The 23,316-nt window shown below is 40.9% G+C and overlaps 1 protein-coding gene across 10 annotated transcripts in view; it reads right to left on the bottom strand.

The window, feature by feature from the left end:
- Nucleotides 1-5,415: 5,415 nt before the first annotated feature.
- LOC104967056 (regulating synaptic membrane exocytosis protein 2-like) overlaps nucleotides 5,416-23,316 on the bottom strand; it is a 49,605-nt gene continuing 31,704 nt past the window's right edge. For 6 of the 10 annotated variants that reach the window (XM_010796436.1, XM_010796439.1, XM_010796437.1 and 3 more), the window contains 5 exons: nucleotides 9,297-9,435; nucleotides 9,004-9,116; nucleotides 8,336-8,437; nucleotides 8,052-8,191; nucleotides 5,416-7,965 (listed from right to left, as the gene is read on the bottom strand). In XM_010796436.1, coding sequence (XP_010794738.1) covers nucleotides 7,762-7,965; nucleotides 8,052-8,191; nucleotides 8,336-8,437; nucleotides 9,004-9,116; nucleotides 9,297-9,435 — 698 coding nt within the window. In that variant the 3' untranslated portion in view covers nucleotides 5,416-7,761. Of the gene's footprint in view, nucleotides 7,966-8,051; nucleotides 8,192-8,335; nucleotides 8,438-9,003; nucleotides 9,117-9,296; nucleotides 9,439-10,590; nucleotides 10,595-11,877; nucleotides 12,258-13,929; nucleotides 13,936-23,316 lie in introns of those variants that run through there. The other 4 variants (XM_010796446.1, XM_010796444.1, XM_010796442.1 and 1 more) reach the window with 4 other exon arrangements.

The following is a 23,316-nucleotide window of genomic DNA, read 5'->3' as shown; positions in this document are numbered from 1 at the left end:
GTGGCAGCAGATCTGGCAGCTTAAATAGAATGGGATGTTTAGGAGAATATGTTTGGTTGGTTGTAAGAGGGACGAGGTGCGTCACGTGTTAATGTATCATTGGTGCTCCAATTGACTGCCTGAACTAACAATGCTCAAAAGGCTCAAAACCAGAGGGGACCGAGCCTTCGCAGCAGCTGGCCCTAGGCTCTGGAGCAGTCTGCCCCTACATGTGAGGTCACACTTCTTCTCTCTGGCCTTCTAGTCAGAGCTGAGTATCACACCTGACTTNTGAAGGTGTTCACAGACATCTTCAACAGGTCCCTTCTGCAGTCTGTTGTCCCCACATGTTTTAAACACTCCACCATCGTTCCTGTCCCCAAAAAGACAAAAATCACCAGCCTCAATGACTACCGACCAGTTTGTCTTTTTGGGGACAGGAACGATGGTGGAGTGTTTAAAACATGTGGGGACAACAGACTGCAGAAGGGACCTGTTGAAGATGTCTGTGAACACCTTCAACAGGTCCCTGCTGCAGTCTGTTGTCCCCACATGTTTTAAACACTCCACCATCATTCCTGTCCCCAATAGCTGTTAGCTGCTCTTGATGCTGGTGAATTAGGCTGCCTTGGGCCGACAATGCAGTCTGGAGTGCTTTTGGGTCGGCTGGGTTAATTTTGGGTCAATTCGTTCTGTCAGGACCTCGACACAAACGGATGAACCCAAATGCACAACCCAGAGACAAAGTCTTGAATGTAACAAAATGTCATTTTAATTCCAAAGATCAGGTAATCCCTCTTAACAGAGTATGTACTGGAATAAACAAAAAGCGCTCACGAGGAAAAAACTAGTCATAACAAAAAGAGAACTTAAGAAAAACTACAAAATTAACAAAATAACAAAACCTGACATGAGTGAAAGCGATCCTTTCTGAGCTGAGGCTTGGCACGACCATTCGGGGAAACAAACAAGACGAACTGACACAGGACAGGGGAGAGACAGGACTATTTAAACATGAGGTGAGTGGAAGCAGGTGGAAACAATCAGGGGCGGGGCAGACACTGATGATGGCGTGAAAAAACATGAAAATGACAGATATAATAAATAAACATAACTAACACATTTGACGAGACACAACAATTTGCAGCAGTTGTAGTGTCTAAACACTAACTGCTGCAGATAAATGACAGTCTTTTCCTCCAGAGAGGCACTCTGAACCGGAGTTGCGTTGGTGTGAATGAGGTATGAGAGTTGTGCAATGAGGAGGAGGAAGTTTTGCCAGAGGTAGAAGTTGAATTCAAAAGTGATCCCCACAACAGGATCTGTGAGGCACAGAGACCGATGTTCAAAGTTTTCCTCATCAGGAGAGTTTCTTAAATGTTTTGTATGCTTTCTAATTCATGGAATATGAAAGTCCATTATTACTTCCTCACGCGATAGTTTGTACATGCTCTTTGGGCCTGAAGAGCAGTGGGCACCAGAACTGTGGCTGAAAAGAGAATAAAACATGTGTTTAAGAGATGTTTAATTACTTTTCAAATGTGGTCTGAATATTGTTTAAGAAATAGTGGGAACAAATCAGGGAAATAAATCATATTGTTTTAATCTGTGTTTTAGCGTGTGATGTGTTTTCTTTATGATCATTATTATAATGGCTAAAGTGTATCAACTACCACACATTCTAAATACTAAAAGCATTCATTATTCCTGCTTTAATGTTATCATGCACTCTATACCCAAGGTACTTATATTGTGTCTTAACCAGGAAATAAGATTGCTTTTAGACTTATTTAGAAGATGAGGTAGAGGTGCACTTCATCCTCTTGAGGCTGAAAAGAAAACTGGGGCTAAAGCACTTAGCCAAATCATCCTGACAAAAAAAAGTTTTACCTACCAAAACTTCATTATTACAACCTCTTTAGACTGATGGGAAAATATTTTTGGCAATCTTTTTTTGTTAACTTTTTTCTCCATTATGTTGGCCTCTTTAAGAGATGCTTCTATACGCAAAGAAAAACAGTAAAGCATACCTTTAGATACAGTGATGTGTAGTTGTTTTTCTCCTTTCTCTTTTTTAATCTCTTCCTCAGGATTTTGGCATGCAGGTACTCCACCCTCATCTCCGCTGCGTTGCTGAAGAATCGCTCACACACCATGATCCTGATCTGTGAGGCTTTGGCAGCAATCAGAGCCATGAGGATTAGGAGGAGCAAGATGGCCGCCAGAGGAACGATAGAGTTATAGAGCAGCAGTTTGGGTTTAGGGAGGCACGTCTTCTCAAACAGGGTCACAGAATAGGAAAAGTCTTCTTGATGATTTTCCTCGCCAATGGGTATGCCTATTAAAGTTGCAATCCCCTGAAAAGACACATGAATAATAAGTACTCTGTATACTGCAAATCAGAAGGTCTTTAAATGGGCCCCATTGTGCTTTTGGGGGTTTTTCCTTTCCTGTAGTGTGTTATATATGTTTCTGACATCACTATGTAAAACTCACACTTCTATAGATGAGAGTAACACATCACTTCCAGGTGAAATTACGGCCCCGCCCACTTTTGGGGGAAACCATTCACTGTCATTTGGCGGTAAATACAGATTCTGAAGTTTTTGGCAATCACATGTAATTTAGCCAGAAAATGACTTATGTGTTACACTCATCTATTGGCTAGCGTTCCAACATATTGTATGTGATAGGCTAAGGGCTGGGACATCTCTAAGCTGTTGACCAATCACAACAGAGCCAGCCAGCTAACCAATCAGAGCAGACTGAGCTCTGGTTTCAGACAGAGGCTGAAAAGAGGTGCTGCAGCACAGGCAGTATGAGAACAATAAAGAGCTTTTTGAACATTAAAGCATGGAGAAATGTCCCACACTAAATACTGATATGAACCTGAAAAGGAGCAAAAGTAGGCCCCTTTAACAAAAATACTCACTTTGATGCTCACTATCAGCGGGATATGGAACGGCTCAAGTTCGGATAGTTTTTTTGTTACAATGTCGACAAAGAGGTACAATAAGGCATCCACGGTTATAAATATGACCCAAGCTGCAAGATGGGAGGCGACCGGAACTCCAAACTTCAGCACGGCTTTCCCCTCTCTGGTGGTGGGACGGGCCGAGGGGAGGGGGGTGTACAGCTCCTCTTCCTCAGGGGTAAGGGGGAGGACATGGGGCTTCCCCTCCGCCCTCTGCTTCTCGTCAAAAGCGACAAACCTCCGGCTCACGAACCTGTTTTGGTATTTCATGTCACTGCGGTATCTTTTTATGTGCAGGGCTAAAAACATCATGAGCACGAGGAAACTGAGGGCGGGGAACATCTTCTCGCTCACAGAGGAGACTGTGTTCATAATGGACTTCACATATTTCACTGTGGCGTTCAGCTTCTGCTCGGCCTCACCGAGCGTCACCTGGAACATTTCTGATTCCAGTCTGGGGGAAACCTTGAGTTGGGGGTCAAGGTTTAACACCCCTAAGTCTGTAACCCCCTTTAGCATGTTTCCTAGCCACTTTAGCATCTTCACATATTTGCTAAACGGAGCAATGACGGCTGCTTTCTTGGCCTGCAGGTTGCAGATCATACTCCGGACCAGACCTGTGGTGTTCTCCAAGGTGTTGCGAATGTTTCTTAGCAGCACTAAACTGGTGCCGGCGGTGAGGAGAAGGTTCCGGCTCTTCTTCATGAAAATAGAGATCACAAATAGAGTCCCTAAGCAACGTATCCTCTTTGATAGGAAGAGGGCAACTGTCAGGAGGGTCCCGAAGCAGCAAGAGATCCCTCCAGACACAGCTAGATCATAGTTCAGCGTGAGGAGGAGGTATAGGAAGAGCAGCAAGCTGAGCAGGAGGCTGGAGACGCTACAGGTGAAGAGCAGGAGGAGCGTTCTTTGCAAGCCATCCCTTTCACCGGTTGTGAAAACATCCACAGCCAGATAACCGCTCTCCTTGAGGGTCTGTTTCCATGAGATTAGCATCCTGAGCTAAGATTGAATGCAAAAATGTATTAAAATCTCAAAGTGCAAACCTGTTGTGTAGAGCAAGACATCTATTCTCGTGCATGTGTCCTGCAGTCTCCTTAAATATGGCTAAAACAGGAAGTCTTCGGCCTCCTCTACCCTCATGAAGTCATTTGTCATTATCCAGTCATTCCTATTTTTTAACCAAAAGCAGAAGCAAACAGAGACCTCATACAAGACCACATTGTGTGTGAGCGTGTGAAACTTATTTTATTTTGTGTAGGATTGCAAAGCTGTATGACACTAATGTTTGAACACTTTCCGATTACTTTATGGAAATTCCAATTACAGTAAGTCTAATAAAAGCTCTACAGAACATTTTGGAAAGGGGAGGAAGTCGCAATAAGGAGTCGTTAGGGTTACGATTTGTAAGATGAGGTAATATTGTCATCACTAAAGTTACTATAGTATATATAATATATATTATAGTGTTACTATATTGATCAAGGTTAAAAGATAGCTGCTTTCAAGGAATTGAGAACTTTTAACGGAATATATAATAACTAGATGTTGCCGGGTTATGACGTCAGCTCAGCCCTGAAAAGGTGCTTGTGAACATTCTGAAAAGCCTGTAGCATGGCTGTAGACTCTTGGCCTTGATATGTTGACCATTTTTGTCATATAGTAGTTGTAAACATTATTTTACTGAACTGAACTGATACAATTTTATAAAACATTTTTGGAAACATAATCTTATTTAGGATTAATCACAAAATCAGATGATCCTAAAAAGTCAGATACAACGTATAACTTTTTTCTGGGCCGACACATAAATACCCCTAAGTATTAGGTGAAACCTTACAAACATCATTTTTAGAAGCAACTAAATAGTCATTTGTCAAGCCTAATTGATAAAGGGCACATTTTTTAAAATCAATTTGTGTGCTTGGCCTGAATTGCCCAGCACAGTGGACAAACTAAGTAGTTTAGCAGCATTACGGGCTCATATTTTTTGGAGTTCAGCTAGTCTAACTTGTAAACCAGGTAACTCACTTTCTATTAGAAAATAGTATGGTAAATAAGTCCTGAAAATGTCAGGTAACCCTTAACCCAGTTTGCCTTTTTATAAAGGCATTATATAATGTTACAGAAAAAGATCCTATATCCATTTCTTTCAAACGTTACATTAAAATAATTTTTATCTGATATTGGTGCTTTCAACCATACGGTCGGTTGTGTTGTCAGAGAATATAATCTTCATATTTCATCAGGGTCTCCAAATGTATAACATAAGCCCTGCTTGATAAAGGGGGCTATGGAGTTGATTTTGAAATCCACCTGGTGGATCCTAAAGGATGCATTATGGGAATTGTAGGATTCAGGGTTTTGGGAGCTTGAGTAATATGTTACTAGAGAATAACATTCAGTATCTATCGTGATTGTACATGCGTGTGTGTTAATCGTATCATCACCCAACTCTTTGCATCAGTGTAATATCAATTTTTTAATTTTTTATTTGAAAAATAACTTACATAAATCTCTGTACTCAACCATACTTAACCAAGACATAGCCTTGGCATTAACACATTGCACCAAAAAGAGAAAATGAAAAAGCATTCAAAAGGATAAATAACATATGTCTTTGTCATCACGTGAGGCATTCTTCCTGTTCCAAAAGAGTCTATCATCTATTCATGGTAGCTTGTTTATTCAAATTCTGACATCTAAAGGTATGTACAATCAAAATCAAAATGAAAATATATACTGTAGCTTGTTCAAGCCACAAGGTTTTCTTGGACATTAAAACGCATTATCGTCATGTGGAAAAGGAATAATGCCTCAGTTCAATTTCATCCAGACATACTGCAACTATAAGATTCATATACTTCCCAGACATGAGAAGTATTTATAATTACTAAAAATAGAAAATAAAAAATAAACTGGTCTTGGCTTTTAAATAAAACTAACAAAAATATAGTAAATTAATTTCATTTTCATTAAAACAAGAAAAAACATTTTCTGTGGCAATATCCCTTGTTATTTGAACTTGTGATTAGCTCATCTTCACAAACAGTGCCTGTGGACTTGAACCACAGCGACACACACATCTCTCGCATGTTTGCTGCCTCTTGATTAGGTATAGACCTCTCGCTGTACCAATACAGATTATTTTTGCATGTTCGTCAACAATACTGAAATAAAATACACTTGCAATCACAACTGTTTCGTCAACCTCCATTAAATATAAAATATTTTCCTTGTCACTTATTTTTTCTCAAAAACCTGAAAGAAAACATGACCTTGGGGGTGGAATGTCTTTTGTTAAAACTTCAATAAATGGCCGCAGAAGACCAATAACTAATTTGCTGTAGAGTTCAATTTAAAGGTGAGGGAGAAAAGTAATGAAGTTGACATGCACTGTACAAGAAACTGCAAAAATTCCAAATATCATCTTTATCAAAACATGCTGAGTTACTGTAAGGTGTGCCCAAGCCATGTTGCAGAAAATCCTTTTCAACATGCTTGTTAAACAAATCAAATCCAAAATAAAATACATACTGAAACAGTCCTCAAATCTGGACAATGTCAGGGGACTGAACAATGGTAGCAATGAGTAGTACAATGAGAAGTACCCTGGGACAAGGAAGAAAAAGAGAAACATGTACAATTTGCACATAATGTTTATCTTTATAAGGCATGAGCCTTTTACAATGAAATAAATAATTTACATTTATTTTCATTATCACTTTTTGTCACATAAACATTTTCTGTTAAATAGCTCCAAAAGTTTCCTTTAAGTTTCCCTTATCTGCATGTCTGCTAAACACAGACTCATGAATGGTCTAAAGAATGATAAACAATGCCTCTTTTTTTTAATCACGATGTTGCATTCACTCCCCTTGAAAACCATGCACTAGTGACAATTACCTTAAAAATAATATAAATTGTTGAAAATGGCTGATCTGTTTTATTTTTCTTCTTCTTTTTTGCAAGTTGCAGCCTCAAGAAAATAATTGTATTTTTCATTTTTTTAATTCAGCTAAATTTGTGTCCATGCAAATTAACTAAAAAGGGAAAAAAATATATTTTTCTCATTTATTTTCATACAATATATCAACAGAGAAAGAATGATGGTAGATTGTACATCTTTTCATGGGGTTTCTGTTTGTTCTGGAGTGTTGATGGTAGCCACTTCAATATTGCCTCTGATTAATTTACCAGTACGGGTTGATTCAGTACGTAAACCTAGAGTAACCAGGGTATTTCTTTTGGGGTTTTGGGGGAGTGTGGACACAAGCTGGGACACACCTCACCCAAAGTGATGGTCTCCAAAACTCCATCTACACAGCTAGGTCCGTTGGCGTGGCGTGACCAAGCATCTGGTTAGAAACACTGTCACCCCCTTCAGATACAAGTACATTGACATAAAAAAACTAATAAAAAAAGGAAACCAAAAAAAAGAAAGGAAAACATTTATTTTCATTCGAAAAGGGCTTCTGTAGAACTCGTTTAGCGGTTCCCAGTGCTGACCCCCATGGCTTCGAATTGGATGAAAACCTGGAACTGACGGATTCCTCGTGCTAAGGAGTTCATTCCAGCTTCCTCCAAACAACAACAACAACACCCGGCATCCCGGCCGCCAGGCGCTTGCGACGCGCTTCGCCTCGTGCACAATGTGCGCAACGTTTTTGCTCAAAACACAGGATCACGTTTTTTGCACCCCTGGAAACAGGCTCAGAAGACACAACATCAAGCATGCAGTGTAACCGGGGGCGTGACCTGTAATCGCAACACTGGCTGCTACAACAACGCTATCATTCCGCACGCTGCTATGATCGAGAGAAACTGTCCAGTGACGATTGGGAAGCTCTTCTTGTCAGTGGGGCCAGAGTAGGGTCAACCAGTGAGGAAGGGGGGAAGAGCTTAAACCAGCCAATCACCATGTTGGACAGGTCCAGCTCATCTAACAGTATCTGAACTGCTCCCATGAAGGATTTATGGTCCATGCGTCCATAGTCGCCCCAAACAATGATCTGCAAAGAAAGAGGAAATAATTAATCAGAAGGACGTTCGCAGTGGAACAGTGAGGAATGATATTGTTTAGTTTCCGTTTCCTCACCTGTAAAACCTTTCCTACTGGACTCTCCTCAAACGGCAGTTGCTGCTGGTAAAGAGGATCCAAGGTTTTTCTTGCTACTTTTGTTTTCTTTTTGGCTATGCAGACTCCGTTTTCCAAAAGGTAGACCTTTACATATGGTGCTGGGAAGAGAGGAGAGGGGGAATATGTTACAATATGCATCATCTCTTATTCTTACCCCAAAGCCCAAAAGAAACATGATTGTAGGTCTTTTAAGTTGAATGTAGGATATTAGTGTGATATGACAGAGTGAGAGCTTAAGTTACCTGGCAGTGACTTGGAACCTGGTTTTCCCACAAGGCCACGGGCTCTGATGACCTCCACCTCCAGTGCTCCCTTCTTGTCCACCATACCAATCTGGATGTCACCTGGATAACAGCGTTGACAGATTTTTTACTTCAAGCACTATAATAACCTCATATTTCACACCATATACAGACAGCATATATAAGTTAGTATGGTATAGGTATTTTAAATGAGATATGCATGCACTCTGATTGTCTGCTTTGCTTTGTGTTCTGTAATGCAATTTCATGTCGTCATATTTAACTGTTTGTACCCAATGTTTTTTATTAGTCAGCTGCATGTTAATTGTCTTACTGCATGAGTTCTGATCCTGTTCAACTGTTCATGTTTGGCTTTTTCCTGTTCTGTTTTCATTCAATATTCTTTGAATGGCCAATTGTAACATCAGGCCGTGGGACAACAGTTGAAACTTAGCCTTTTGGCTAGCAATGGCACTTTTACAGTGATGTTGATAATGTGCATTGTCACTAAGGAAAACATAAATACATAATCAAATAATAATAATGAATGACTAACAAGACTATTAACTTTCCCTCATCAACGTGTTCACTTCTTAGTGCAAAGAGGTATTCTGTGAATAACCAAGGTACTGTATACAATTAATGACTAAAAAGGTTGCTGTTCTCACCCATGGGGGGAGTAGCCAACGTCTGTCGTCCAACCAGCTGAGCGGGGCCGAGGCCATCCAGGAAGTCGCTGAACTGGGCTTCTGAGGAGAGCCTCACACCGGGGAAGATGAGACTGAAACAGAGAAGACACAAACATGGAGATTAAAGAGACAGTTTCATTAAGATAAGACGAATCTGTCGGGGGGTAACGGCTGTAAGGAAGAGTTTGGAATTGTTTGCTGCGTATGTACTAATGCTCTCAGTGAAATAAGAAGGAGCTTTCCGAGCGACCTCAGAATAAGCGTGTCCTTACTTTCCCTCGGAGCTGTAGCTGTTCATGCTGCCGTCTGTGGACTCCCGGCTGGCCTGCCGAGTCATCCTGCTCCTCATCTCCACCGCCAGGCCCGTCTCCGTGCTCCTCTGGATGGTGCTGCGCAGCTTCTTACCCCCTGCTTCTGCACAATGAAGGCCACACGTGGGGGAAGAGAGGAGGGAGGGAGAGGAAGAGCCAAGGAGAGTGTTAATGCATGACACTGCATCATTTTGTGACTCATACAGCGAGTTGCACACACGGATTATAACTGTCCCGCATTCAGCTGCTCGTAGAACATTCATTCCAGAGGGAAACAAAACAAAGACTCTTTGAATGGAAATAGATCTCTATACCTTTAGTGTAGCTTATTCTGGGAAGGATCATGGTCATTTCACTCAAACAAGGTCACTAATTCATCCTCTCTACAGATACCCCCCTCTGGTCTGTGCTACGGATGCCTGCGGTGGTCTTGTGGGAGCCGTAGCCCATGCTTCCCCCCCATCCTAACTGATCCAAGATGACAGCTGACTCGGAACATTAGCCCTGCTGCGGCTCCTCTACACACTGCCTCCCTGTTCCTGTGCTGGACGTACACACACCTACACATACCTACACACACATACACACAACTACACACATGCTGCACCACTTAAAACATGCTTGGCTGCCAGCACGCACGCACGCACGCACGCACGCACGCACGCACGCACGCACGCACGCACGCACGCACGCACGCACGCACGCACGCACACACACACACACACACACACACACACACACACACACACACACACACACACACACACACACACACACACACACACACACACACACACACACACACACACACACACACACACACACACACACTTCACTATTATGTTTAATTTGATATTTCATTAGGAGAAAGACACGTTTCTTCACTGTGAGTCAAGAGACAAGAGACAAAAGAGTTTGCATTTTAAGCTCTGTTAAGCTGGCATGTCTGCACAACAAATACATATAAAATGAAATTGTGCACGGCTATGGTCAAAGACTAATAATCAAAGTATTATGAAATGTTAATGCACCAATTATAGATCTCATATCTGCAATCAAACCAATACAAAATGAGTTCATCCTGTTATTTCCCAGAGGTCAGATATAAAGTAATAGTTACAGTAGTGTCACTTCACTGATGGCAACCCCCAGGTGCGCTGTGACAAACAATGGGCTATCACCTTATGCCACATTTGAATGAACATCATTTCCCAGTGTGTAAGGCGTATGAATCAACAACGAAGCATGAATACACCTGTCTTCCCTCTTCCTCCTCTCCTCCTTGTTTTGTCAGAGGAGTAGTCTTATCTCGCACAGGCATGAACAGACATGAAGCCTTTCAGGCTTGAGATCGGGGTTATTGAGCCGGCCTCCGCCTCCTCTTCCTGCTCTTACTGCTCTTCACACCTTACAATAGGAGACAAGGCCGTAGAGGTTGTCTCTGACGTCTGTGGCCAACCTGAGCATAAAGAGCTCGACCAATCAGTGGCCTGTGATTAACGAACACTAAAATCACAACATTTCCAGTTTTTTTACTCCCATTGTATGGTACGGCTAAGCAGTCCTTACTGTATTTACTATACTATCAATAAAGGGTTGATCTTTTGAAATAATAACTATTAAATGTTTCTCTCTACAAATTGGAACATTTATAACATTATAACGAAATACACAAAAGTTAATTTTTAGCAATGGCAGATGAGGTAAATGTGTTACAGACTGGAGCATTATCACCACTGTTTGAAAATACTGGGCAGCCGAACAATGTTGTTAAGTATCTGGCAACACGGAGCAGCAGTGGCCTTAAAGTCAGACAAACTGGCCCGTCACCAATGGTCACGACCCTCAAATCCTGGCCATGCCAAGAAAGGAAAAGACAATGAGTGGTGGAGCAGCTCGTAGCCAAACAGTGGAGGTGTGAGGACAAGTGAGTGTAAAGCTGTGGCTAAAAACAGCTGGTGTCATCAGGCAAAGATATGAGCATAACGGAAGGTATAATAAAAAGAGTACATCATTAATACATGACTAACAGGACCCTGTAAATAAATCAACTAGAATAGGACATGAGAAGAGCATCTGGGGAGGCATAAATATAAACACTGACAGGCGTCATCAGTACTTCTCAGGAAATGTGAAGAAACACTCATGGAGTAATGTTGTGTTCTTAAGCTAAATAAACACCACCACCCACATGGCACTAAGCAGTGATTCATTTCATTTTCATTCATAGCTAGACTTGATATCACGGGGGAATAAGATATTGACTCGCATGAGTAGAATATTAAATCATGCTGGTTCCTGTAGCAGTCTGTGTGTTTCACAAGAGATGCAGGCATATAAACCAACTTTGAACTCATATTTTCGCACAAACAAGCATTACATTATACCCTTATTGAACTTCACTTTCATCAAAGCTAATTGCATCTGGCCCAGATTGCATCTAAATCCATCTCCTCTCTCTCAGTTTACACAGCACTGCCCCCCCCCCCCCCCCAGCCTGCAGCAGATGGTGCTCGGATATTATCCCCAGATCTGGTCTTACCTCCGTCCTCCTCATCGAAGGAGTTCATGCAGGGAAAATAGACTGCCAGCGCTTCGAATGATGCAGACAGGCTCATCTTGCTCTGGGAGCGTGTGATGCGCATCCCGGGCGCCGCGGCGGTGCTCTCGTGTCCCTGCCTGCCCATGGTGACCGGCCGGAGTGCTTCTCAATGCACTGAATTCAAGGCACTATTCTTTAGCTATGGTTTTCTTTTAAATCAGTGCAATGTGTTTCATAAATTCCTGAGTGCAGTAGCAGAAGCCTCTATGCTGTAGGAGAGCAGGTTGGCATGTAGTCTGTGCCTAAACACTCTGTAGAAAGGTCTCATGCAGAGCTTCAGAGATGAGTGTCTTCAGTGGCTGAGTCCTGCGCTGTCTGGGTCTGACGTTCCCACTGCACCTCTTTCTTCAGGGGGGAGGGGAGAGAGCTGCAGCGCGCAGCACCAATCAGAGAGCGCTTCGGCTGGCTCTGCGGGTGAACGAGCTCTACTAGATACTGAGCCCCCCCTCACCCCAGTACTTTTCCCCTCAAATTTGTTAACATCTTTTTATATCATTTGCTTTCTCTTTTTTGTCCTTCTGCTTAACATTTAGTTTGAGCTTTTCATCGTTGCTATTTTCCCTTTTCTCTCATCCCCTTCCCCCCTTCTCCCCATGTTGTCCACACAGGTCAGTGAAAACAAGCTGTCATTAGGTGTGCAAACAGCCCTGGGAGAGGGCTTCACCCACCTGGCGGCCACTCCGAGTTCACGTGCAAAACTCATTGTTCTCTCATCCGAAAACCAAATGACCACAGCTGTGCCATGTTTGCCGATCATTTATTTTGCTTTCACAGGCTGTTTTCAGAGTCGCTGAGGGTGTGAAGTGGATTATTATTATTATATAAAATCTTCTTTTTAAAGCCTCTGTGACACAGCTACACTGAAAAAACTGAAACTGACTTTAATCAAATTAATCAAATCAGATAACAGTATTAGGTTAGTTGAAAGCAATGATAGGTTCAACTTAATATTATTGCTTTCAACTAACTTATTACAGTTATCTGAAATCTGTTGACATAATACATTTAATTAAAGTCAACGTTTTTTCAGGGTATTTTGTTTTGCAAAACATTTCCCTTTCAAAACACACTTTCAGACCTAAGATCAGCTCTTTGTTTGAATTAGAGTCCAACTTATCTAAACACTTTTTTCTGTCTATTTCTACCGCTTGAGGACACCCAAGGTCACAACAGTGCTAAGAGTAAAAGGTTCCTCACAGGTGGTCCCTGAAATAACAAATCAGCTATTGGCATGGTGTGTGAGGGGTGACACTTAAAGCAAATGTATGGCATCACATAAACTCCAGCCCCTCTGTTTTCTGTCGCTACAGCAGCTTGGTAGGACATGAAGAGAAAGTGTGTCGCTTTGACAAGTTAACAGAGAACCAATGTGGTGCTTTTGTTCTGAATATGCATCTGGCAGAATAGGCACAGCACAATTATGGTGCTTCTCTGCACCATCATAAATATAGCGAGCTCCCTGTAGAGTTGTAGCTGAGTGTTTCACCCTAAGAGACATTGCAACCTACTTCCATGAAGAAGCCTCTCAATGCCTTGTCTCTTTGGCAGGTTTCATCTAGGTCAGTACACACAAAAACACTTCTGCAGCAAAGGGAACATTGGAATAACACACAGTAAGAATACAAACAATTGATTATTCGTCACCTTATTTTATCAAAGAAAATTATGTAAGGCTCCTGCTAACTCAGATAGTGACATTAACCTATAGTATGTATATTATAATGAATCTTAAACACAGCTCATTGTAGGAAATTATTTGTTCAAAAGAATCACGTAGTTTGAAGACTTTCAGTTATACTAGCAGTGTGGTGACAACTACTGAGTAGAAAATAATTGGGATTTTATACAAGCAGTTATGGTTCCCTAGAGGTTTAAGCTAACTGACATCTCTTGTAGAAGCATCGGCAGGTTGACATTATTGGTTATTATTTTTGACTTAACGACAATTAAAAGGACTGCTACGCAATTCGATATACATGGAATCCTAATGACTTGGCTGACCTGCTGGATGGATTCCCAAAAAACACACATTTAGGTTGAATTGTGTCATTTTCATCTAGCATTGTTATCTAGTCAACATACAAATATTAGAGGACTTTTGTTTTTGATCAAACCTAATTTCCATCCTCCTCAGCCTACCTTTGTGTTTAGTTAAGAGACAATCTCTGGGTCAAATAGGTGACGCCAATGTGCAAGTGTTTTAAACATGCATTATATCCAATCCTATTGGTTGAAAGAAGAAGCCCAATTGTATGGAAGTCTACGAAGATTTTCGTGTGTGTATATCCAGCATTTTCCGGAAGAGTTTATGGTCTCAACTGTTATTGGTACTTTTAATAAGAGCCTGATGTAAATGTGTCTATTTATGGTCCAATTTAGAGTAAAATGGAAGATAAAACATTGTACATTTTAGGGCGTGGCTAACTTTTGATTGACAGGTAACTATCACAGTCTGGGTGCTATCTGTGTTTCCGCATTACAGCTTTTACTCATTTTACTTGTTCAGTGTTGTATTTTGCTCAACCATTAGTATTAAAAAAGACAAGATGGTTGCGTACAAAAAGTAAAAGTAGAATCTTCGAGACCATAGCCCAAAAACTAATGGGTGACATTCCAGTGACTATGTCTACTTGGTATTTAAAGTCAATGGTTTTGGTGCTAATCAGCCTAAAACATATTTTAAGCTTAATTGCTGTCCTAGCAAACCCTTTCAACACAGTATTTGGATGTTTGTTTAAAGAGTCTGAAATAAAGTCAATACCTCACATTACAACAACACAAAAACTATCCTTTGCCAGAAAAAATGTAACATTATCAACAAATAAAGCCTATAAAAACTGGAGCCTTTTAAACAACTGTGCCAGAAAGGAAAAGGATCTCCATTTTAGGGCATGATGGTCCTCTCAGATTTCCCACCAGCATAGTTCAGATTAACCTCAAAGCAGTCTTGCAACATACGTAGTCTCATTCCATCCTATGACAAAAATCTACACTGCTGGAAAACACAATCTCCTCAGAAGGCAGGAATCTCAAGAACCCTGTTCTTCTACAACAACAGCAGAGCGTAACATCCCAGAAGTTGTATGTGAGGCCGGTCTGGCAGGCGGCAGGGATCACAGGCGGAAGCTTTCGGAAGTCTTTCTGATTGATGATCCAGGGACAGGCCGAGCGTCAGGGAGAGACTCTGGCCCTACACACTGTAAACACAGCTTAATGGAGGGCTCTAACCCTGCCACTCACATGCATGGATGTAGGCTAACACACATATTTGAACACTTAAATCCGCACACACTAGGACACGCACCAGTACATACGCAAATATAGGCACAAACACTCTCTCAGTTTACATTCCCTGCTGCCTACCTTGATGCATGCCAGTCCTGCTGTCTGGAAGTTCAATTTCTTCTCTTTGGTCTAGATCAAACCTGATGACCATTGTGAATAAGTTTTACTTGCAAAAAATTACATTTGAGATGATTTCTTTATTATATGACTTGACAACACTGCAGAGCTGCTCTCATAGACTGTTGGCAACTAAAAGTGGGACAAACTCTACAGACATAGTACGGCCTTAAAAAGTGATGGAATGTTAACAAACAGATCCTTAATCACCCAGCAGAAACAGAGCAGCAATAAAATGATATTGTCATCTTTGCGTCCACCTGAAAATGTAGGGTCCTAGAGTAACTTTTATTTTACCTCTGGTTTGGTCGCCACCAACTCCAGAGAATGATATCGTATGAAACACAGAGAACGTCAACTTGCAAAACGTTCCAATGTCTTCACTAGCTAGTTGCTAATTTAGTTTGTATAGAGTTTGGTACAAAGAAAGCAGCATACAGTATGGTAATGAGACTATTTTGCGGTCACATGTTGTAACAATACGTTTCTCAAAACTCCAAGGCAAAAAGAAAAGCGCTTAAAAGGGAAAGCTTACCCACCTTCCTCCCCACTAGATTGTTTTGGTGTGAGTGAATGTTGGAGATTAAACAGGTCCTAGAAAGGGACATTGCACTTGGATTTTTCCAACATATTTTCGGCTCTTTGAGCACAACAAATTTGTGCCATCTAGTTCCATTATATTGGAGAAATAGCAGACAACTCCGCAGCCAATATCTCCAACACTCAACAGCTCACACCGAAACAATCTACATTGATTGATAGCACTGCAGTTGGGAGGGAAAATATGGATTCATGATTTTGGGTTGACTTTCTCTTTGAAGATATAACAGCATGTTTACCCCCAGACATGCTGACACTGTGTCCTGCCATTGACTTCACACCTCCACTGAAAAGGTTTGGAGAGGCATATTTACAAGGTGAATGGCAGGAGGTGTAGCAGGAACAGTCTGTCCCCTGACTGTCTCTCTACATTCACTGGTGAGAACGCTAAGAGTACAACAGATGGAAAGCTAACAAGAAAGAGGATCTAAATACTGCCAAGTCTTATATAAAACATCCTGATAGAAACGACTGTGACATTCCACATAACTTACAGTCACAACAAAACTAGTGTGATATATAAAACCTTCTCTTGCGTGTGAAAAAACCCTGGCATGATTACTTCTCACGCTGTACTGTAAGAGGAAATAATATTTAACCATTTTCATGAACAGCATCATGCTCACGCTCCATGACTAGACTGACCACAGTAACTTTATGAGTGCATGTCTCATCAGACTTCCTCTTTGACTGACAGCTACAGAGTGTTGCTGTCAGCGTTTAAAGACAGAACGATAACAAGAGGAAGTTAAAAAAGCTAAAAACACAGGAAGTTCATTTTTAGTCCAGTGCAGCTAGGATGCAAGAAGGTCCTGAAATATGGGACATGACTATACAAGTGTGTTTAAACTGTGTCCAAGCCTCAGACTGAGGCAATGGAAGCAAATGGCTGTGGAGCACGAGCCACACTGCAGGCAGACAAACACAAAGCAGCTGGTGGAGCATGGCACGCTTTGGAAGATGAATCAACAGCTTTTAAGCTAAGCTTATAGAGATAGATGCATAATATTCTAATTACAACAAACGTGTATCATCTAACGTATAAACTCTTTATGCTTTAACGTATAAACTGTGTGCTTGAAATTAATGAAATGTTCTTCATGCTGATAAAATTAATTGCGTTTTGCATGGAATATTTTTTGAAAACAGTGCTGGAAATTATTTATTTATGGTGCTGCACAAATAACGACATTTTCTAGAGGATGTTGTAGCTGCAAAATAGTAAATCCCTTCCCTTTGAAAAGCAACAGTAGCGTATCACAATTATGTCAAGTGTTAATTAATTTGTAGCAAAATCAGCACTAAAGATTTGCACCTCACGTTTCCACTTCATTTCCTATACAGGCTGTGTTTCTGTACATGTATAACCTGGGTTAACATCAGTTCACTAGCTCTTGTGTTTTCCTTGAATCACAGCCAATTTATGCCCCAGCATAATAACCGCAACATACTGTAGAAACACATCTTCAAAAGAAGAACATTGGTTAATTTCTTGGATATTGCAAAGGACTGCTAAGCGACACGCCGTGTGCTGCTCGTAGTGAGAAAACAATCTATTTGGTCCAGCAGCTCAGCAGACACAAAGACCTCAGGGATTCTTAAAGGACCTTTACGATTGATAGATATCTGTGATTCTAATATCAAGAACAAATATTTTATTTTTGTGCACAGTAAAATATGTATCAAGAGAAATATAGGGAAAAAATGTCTTTGTCTTTGATACAAAACAAACTCAGTATGCATTCTCTTATCTGTAGTGCCTGTCAGCTCTGCCTCTATGAACATTACAATATTAAAAAGACGTGAAAACAAGCTTCACCTCAATTTAAGGATAAATATGCTGCTTTATTTATATCATAACAAAATGCAGACAGCAACTGTCTTTACCTAATGTGTTTAGGCTTTGCTGCAGGTGCACAGAACCTGAGACAAACCGTACAGTAACCATAGAAACAGACAGAGGTGGGAGAAGTACTCAGATCTTGTATTCTAGAAAAAGTAGAAGTACCAGAGTGTAGGAATACTCTGTTACAAGTGAGAGTCCTGCATTCAAAATGTTACTCAATTAAAAGTACAAAAGTAATATCATTAAAATATACTTAAAGTACCAAAAGTAAAGAGTACTCATTATGCTGATTGGCCCATTACAGAATCATATATCATATCATTATAAATAATGATGCATTAAAGTGTTCTGAAAGCTGGTAAAGGTGCAGCTAGTTTTAATAACGTTTTATACTGCAGGGATTTACTCCAGGTGGAACTAAAATGTAAATATTGATTATATATCAGATTATTAATCCAAATCTGTAAAGTAACTAAAGGTATTAAATAAATGTAGTGGTTTAAAAGTACACAATTTAGAAGCTTCATACCTGCAACACTATGCTGTTTTTTGCATTTACTTGACATCCTTTGGAGAGCAAGTATACTAGCAGTGTGATTGTGCGTATCAATGGTTCTGTGGGTAAGGTGGCAGTCTTGTTGTATAATAACCAGAAAACCCAGACAGCTGAACAGAGATGGCAGATGGCCCAAGATATAACAAGAAAATGCCAGTCTGCAGTGTCGCAGATATTATGATAATATAATTGTGGGATGCAACAACTAATTTAAAAAAACTGCTGCAGTGGAAAAACACATTTAAAAGAGGGCGTCCACCTATCAACCTTGTGCAGGTTGTCTCAAAGAGCATGGATGTCAACACCACAATATAAGATCCTTCCAATCACTACATGTGGAGACTATTACCAAGAGGTCTGTGTGCAGTTGTACAGTACAGGTCGTATTGCTGTGATGTATGTGGTTATATAGCAATGGCTTTGTTAATAGAATTTGAAAGGTACAAAAGCTCTGTTCCTAAAGTGTATTCACATATTAAGGTCAGTGCAGAGACGGCTCATCTGAGGATTTAGGCTGATATAATTGTAGCTAATTGTTGTAAAGAAAGACAGAGAAAAAGCACTAATGGGGTAAATGAAGGAGAGAGAAGCAAGGACAAAGAAAGAGAAGGGATATAATGATGGTATGTTTCAAATGTCAGTTATGAGGGAATAAGCTATGTATAAAGAGAGATGTGGATAAAGTGGCGGGGCCCTCGTAGTACCTGTGCTGCTGTGCTCCTCTCATGCATCATCCTGAGAGCAGCATGTCTGCTGCGGCCCCCGAGGAGATTAATTAGCTGCCTCAGCTAGCGGAGGAGCTGCTGATACAGGCACCCAGCTCAACTCGGAAGATAAATTACCTCGGCTGAAGCTCAAAGTTCAGCTATTCCCCCACATTCAAAATAGTCTGTCAGGGGACCGAGGAGGTCCAGAACTACGTCAGTATCTGGTGTAGGTGAAAGGGGAGGGGGGGGGGGACAGCCAATGCGTTGTTCTGTTTACATATAGCAACTCTAGGCTCAGTAGAGGTAGTAGAGTAGGTGGCATACATACACCCTCTTAGTAAATTTATACATTCATCAATAAAGGGAACCTGGATTCATCCTGTATGAACTAACCCCTCACCCACAAAATGATCAGCTGTGTAGCAAGTCATTACGTGGCCGACAGGGGAAACACGCCCAAACACTTCCATTAGGAGAAATGCGCTGCACTTTCAAAAATGATGCAAATAAAAAAATGCTAATTTGCTAAAAACATGTGCAAAAGAAGAAACATCTTCAAGAACTTAACACATCCACAGCGTTTAGAACACTTTCACCAAAGAAGCATGCACAGCGTTTACTAAAAGCATTGTATAAACAAAATGCTGCAAGAAGCTCAAAACCAACAGAAACCTGGCACTAAAAAGTGATGCGCACAGCCGGGACCCGAGTGCTTGTTGATGTTTGTTGAAAACTTGAATAAATACATTATTTCCTGGAATGACTCCATAGTGATATAAAAAAAAGGAGAAAATAGTTGAGAAATTAAAGTCAGTGGGGTCCGCATTGCACAACGCCAAAACTATATCACATCTGTTTTCAAACTCGGAAAATAAATATTGTCATGTATACGTTTTGAAAATGCATGTGTAATTGGTGGAGGCATGCAGAACAAATATACTTTTCTAAATACCTTTAGTTAACATGGGGTAAGATATATACATATTTTTATACATATCTGTATATTGTATAATTGTATTTTTTATTCGGGATTGTCGGAAACGTCATTTCAATCTCTCTGTCTGTACACACAAACTGAAAGATTGACATTAAAGTTGACTTAAAGTTGAAATACAGACATTTTGTGTAATAATATTTTTTAAGGAATAGAAGCATACATGCTCACATACAGGACATGTATCCATCACGAACAGCTTCCTAGCAGTGTGATCGAGGTGTCAGGTAGTGCATTGAAGCTTCAATAAATCTGATCAATCATTTCTCAGAAGCAAAAGTAGGACAGTGATTTACCAGGTTACCATGTAACCTTAAGAGCAAATACTATGGTACCATGGAACACCATTATTAAAAATAACTCAAATATCTATTTATAAAATCAATGGAGTGAAATGCATGTGAGTGACACATTTGTTTCAAGAGATGAGCTTCTTTCAGGGTCAGGTAGAGAAAAGTAGGGCGTAAGAAGAATCATGTTAATGCTCAAGACTGCACCCAGGGGAGAGGAAACTAGATGCTACTGACAATGTATTCTACCACATACTCAGAAACCCTAACACTGATTCCATCTAATTTCTATATCACAGCTGGCAGCATTGTCAAGGCCCAATTTCTATTTCTTTCTGCATTGTTTTCTAATATTCTGGGACAACTTAATATGGGGAAAGTGAAATGTAATATCAGGTAGAATGCTTCTAGCTGTGTGAAAAGATGGTAGAAAAACAAATATATCTGCAGTGTTGTATAAGAGACACAGCCTACCTATTCATTATCCATGACGACATGTTCTATGTAAAAGCAGAGAAGATCACCCCATGCACGTCATGTGATACATATTTCAAAAACTATAGAGAGCATAAATGCAGTTGATAATACATGTTGTTTACAGTTTGTTAAAACATTCAAAAGACATGTGTGTGTTTGTGTAAAATGCTGATATGTTTTTGTTTAAAAAGAAGGCACCTTTAAGCTGACATAAGAATGCACCACGGCACAGCCAATAAGTGAACTGATAAATGTGAGCTGCGGGTCAATACTGTAAAATGCTGACAACATCTGTATCAGCATACCATTTTATGACAATCACTCCATTTTGCATAAGTAGCATAGATAGTAAAAGCACTGGCGTTTATAGACAGAGCAAGCATGCTGATTTTTGAGATGCCAATGTAAAAGCAGAAGAATGCACGGATTAATGCATGGAGATGTGTTTTCAATAAGCTGCAGAATTTGATTGTGATTGTCTGGTTTCAGCTGACTCGACTGGGCTGGGGGTGTTTTGGGAATAAAGCCTCTCTCTATGGAGCCTAAACATATTGTAGCAGGGAGCAGAGACTGCTGACTGGTGGGTGGGACAATTGAGCGTAATAAATCAAATTGATGTTTCAGCTTGCATATGATGACCAGTGCTTGATCAATAAAGCGCTTAAACAAGCACATGCATAGGCTTGTTTTTTCCCCAAATGAATTTTCATAAAATTGTGACGATGAGGCGTTTCTGTTGGTCAGCAACCGCATTTTTTATAATTATATTTCTTCATAAAAGTAACCTAATTTATTATTGATTAAAAAAGTGAATCATTTATTTTACAGATGTTAGGGATGGCCAATCAAAGTATTGAGTATACAAGTCTATATATAAGACTTGTTATTTGCAGATACCCAGTATTAAATGAATGATTGATCAAGGTTAAAACAACAGGCCAGCTGCTTTATTTAGACAATAGGCGCTTTCCCACCGGAGTACTTTTCCCAGGAATAGTTCCGATAGTTCCTGGGATTTTGCGTTCACACCAAAAAGATCTGGAACTAGAACTTTTTTTTGCTAACCTTTTTACCCCTTTTTAGTCCCTGATAAAGAGGTACTTTCCTGGGGAGGAAAAGGTTCCAATTTCTGATTGGCTGGGCGAATTGCAAACCACGCCCCGTAAAACTCGGAAACGTTTTGTGAAGCCGCCATTGTATTTGCATGCATTAGCATTATTAGCATTAGCATTAGCCCAGCGCACCAACGGAGAGAGACTACCTTATTACAACACAAAAAAAAACATGGGAGCGGTGGAGTGGTGAGGAGGTGTCGGTGTTCTGGCGATTTACTCGGGGACTTCCGGCCGGGGACTCCGGGTGGCAGTATACGCCGTGAAGTTGTTTGCGGCCTGCCAGTAAATCCAAAGCAGAAGAAGAAGAAGTGACGTCAGCGGCTCATTTGCGTAATCCTCCGTCAGGGATTTATTCCGGTGTGAACTAAAGATTTCCGGGGAACTATTCCTGGGGAAAGTACTTGGTGTGACACCCTTGTTGAGTGTGGAGCAAGTCTAAAAACTACAATGTGTAAAAGTCCAAAGTTCCATTGTTACAAGTGTGTGCGTGTCTGAGGAGGGTACGGTCCGTCTGCGTCGTGATTTGACTCATAGGACATCATAATTATAAAGTGAGATTCACGGTAGTCACCTCAAACACTCTCGCACGTTACGTATGTAGACGGAAAAATAGACGACAAACGCAAGACGTGGTCGTGTTTGTGACGCGTTCGGACGGAAAACGGGATGAACGACACACAATAGGACTCTCCGAGTAGAAGGGCGAAACTTCCCGACGGGTAAGTCTTCTACGCTAAGAATTCTCTTGAACGAGCTGAAAAACACACGTGAACGGGTTCACGGCGCCACCCCCCGTCTAGTCGGTTCGTCGGATGAGACGCGAGACTGTCTTTTCCAAACAGTCCACTTTACAATACGACGGAGGGTCCACCGGCCGGACGTCCCACACATTTGCAAAACGTCGAGATCACGAGCCATTTTCAGATGAACTAAAAGTCCTATTATGTTTACATAGCAAATACAGTCTTTTTACAAAACTCATATATTGTCAGTGTTGACTTAATAACGAATTACCTTATTGCTGAGTGAAACACGCATGTAGGTGTTAAGTCCTGAACTCTGACCCACGTTCACCCGTCACATGATGAAGACACAAGACTCATTTACTAACTGAACGTCTGGTTAGGTGCTGTTTAAGCGTCCTGAACCCTCTGACCGCAAGTTCACCCGGTCATGTCGTCTGGTGTTCTCTCTCATCTAAGAATGACAGAAGTGTGGACACCTAAGTCGCATTGTCCATTGTCGTAAACTATTGTCAAGAATCATCAAAACACCTACGTCTTTACCCTCTTGAGATGGGTTTAAGTTACTAACTCAAGTACACCGCGAAAATAGTATGGTGTCGTGTGTTTGTGGTGACGAATTACTCCGTCGTCGGTGTCATTGTGTGTA

This window comes from Notothenia coriiceps, unplaced genomic scaffold, assembly GCF_000735185.1.
Source record: "Notothenia coriiceps isolate Sejong01 unplaced genomic scaffold, NC01 NC01_scaffold00037250, whole genome shotgun sequence".
Taxonomy (NCBI): domain Eukaryota; kingdom Metazoa; phylum Chordata; class Actinopteri; order Perciformes; family Nototheniidae; genus Notothenia; species Notothenia coriiceps.
This window is presented reverse-complemented; position numbering and strand designations above follow the sequence as displayed.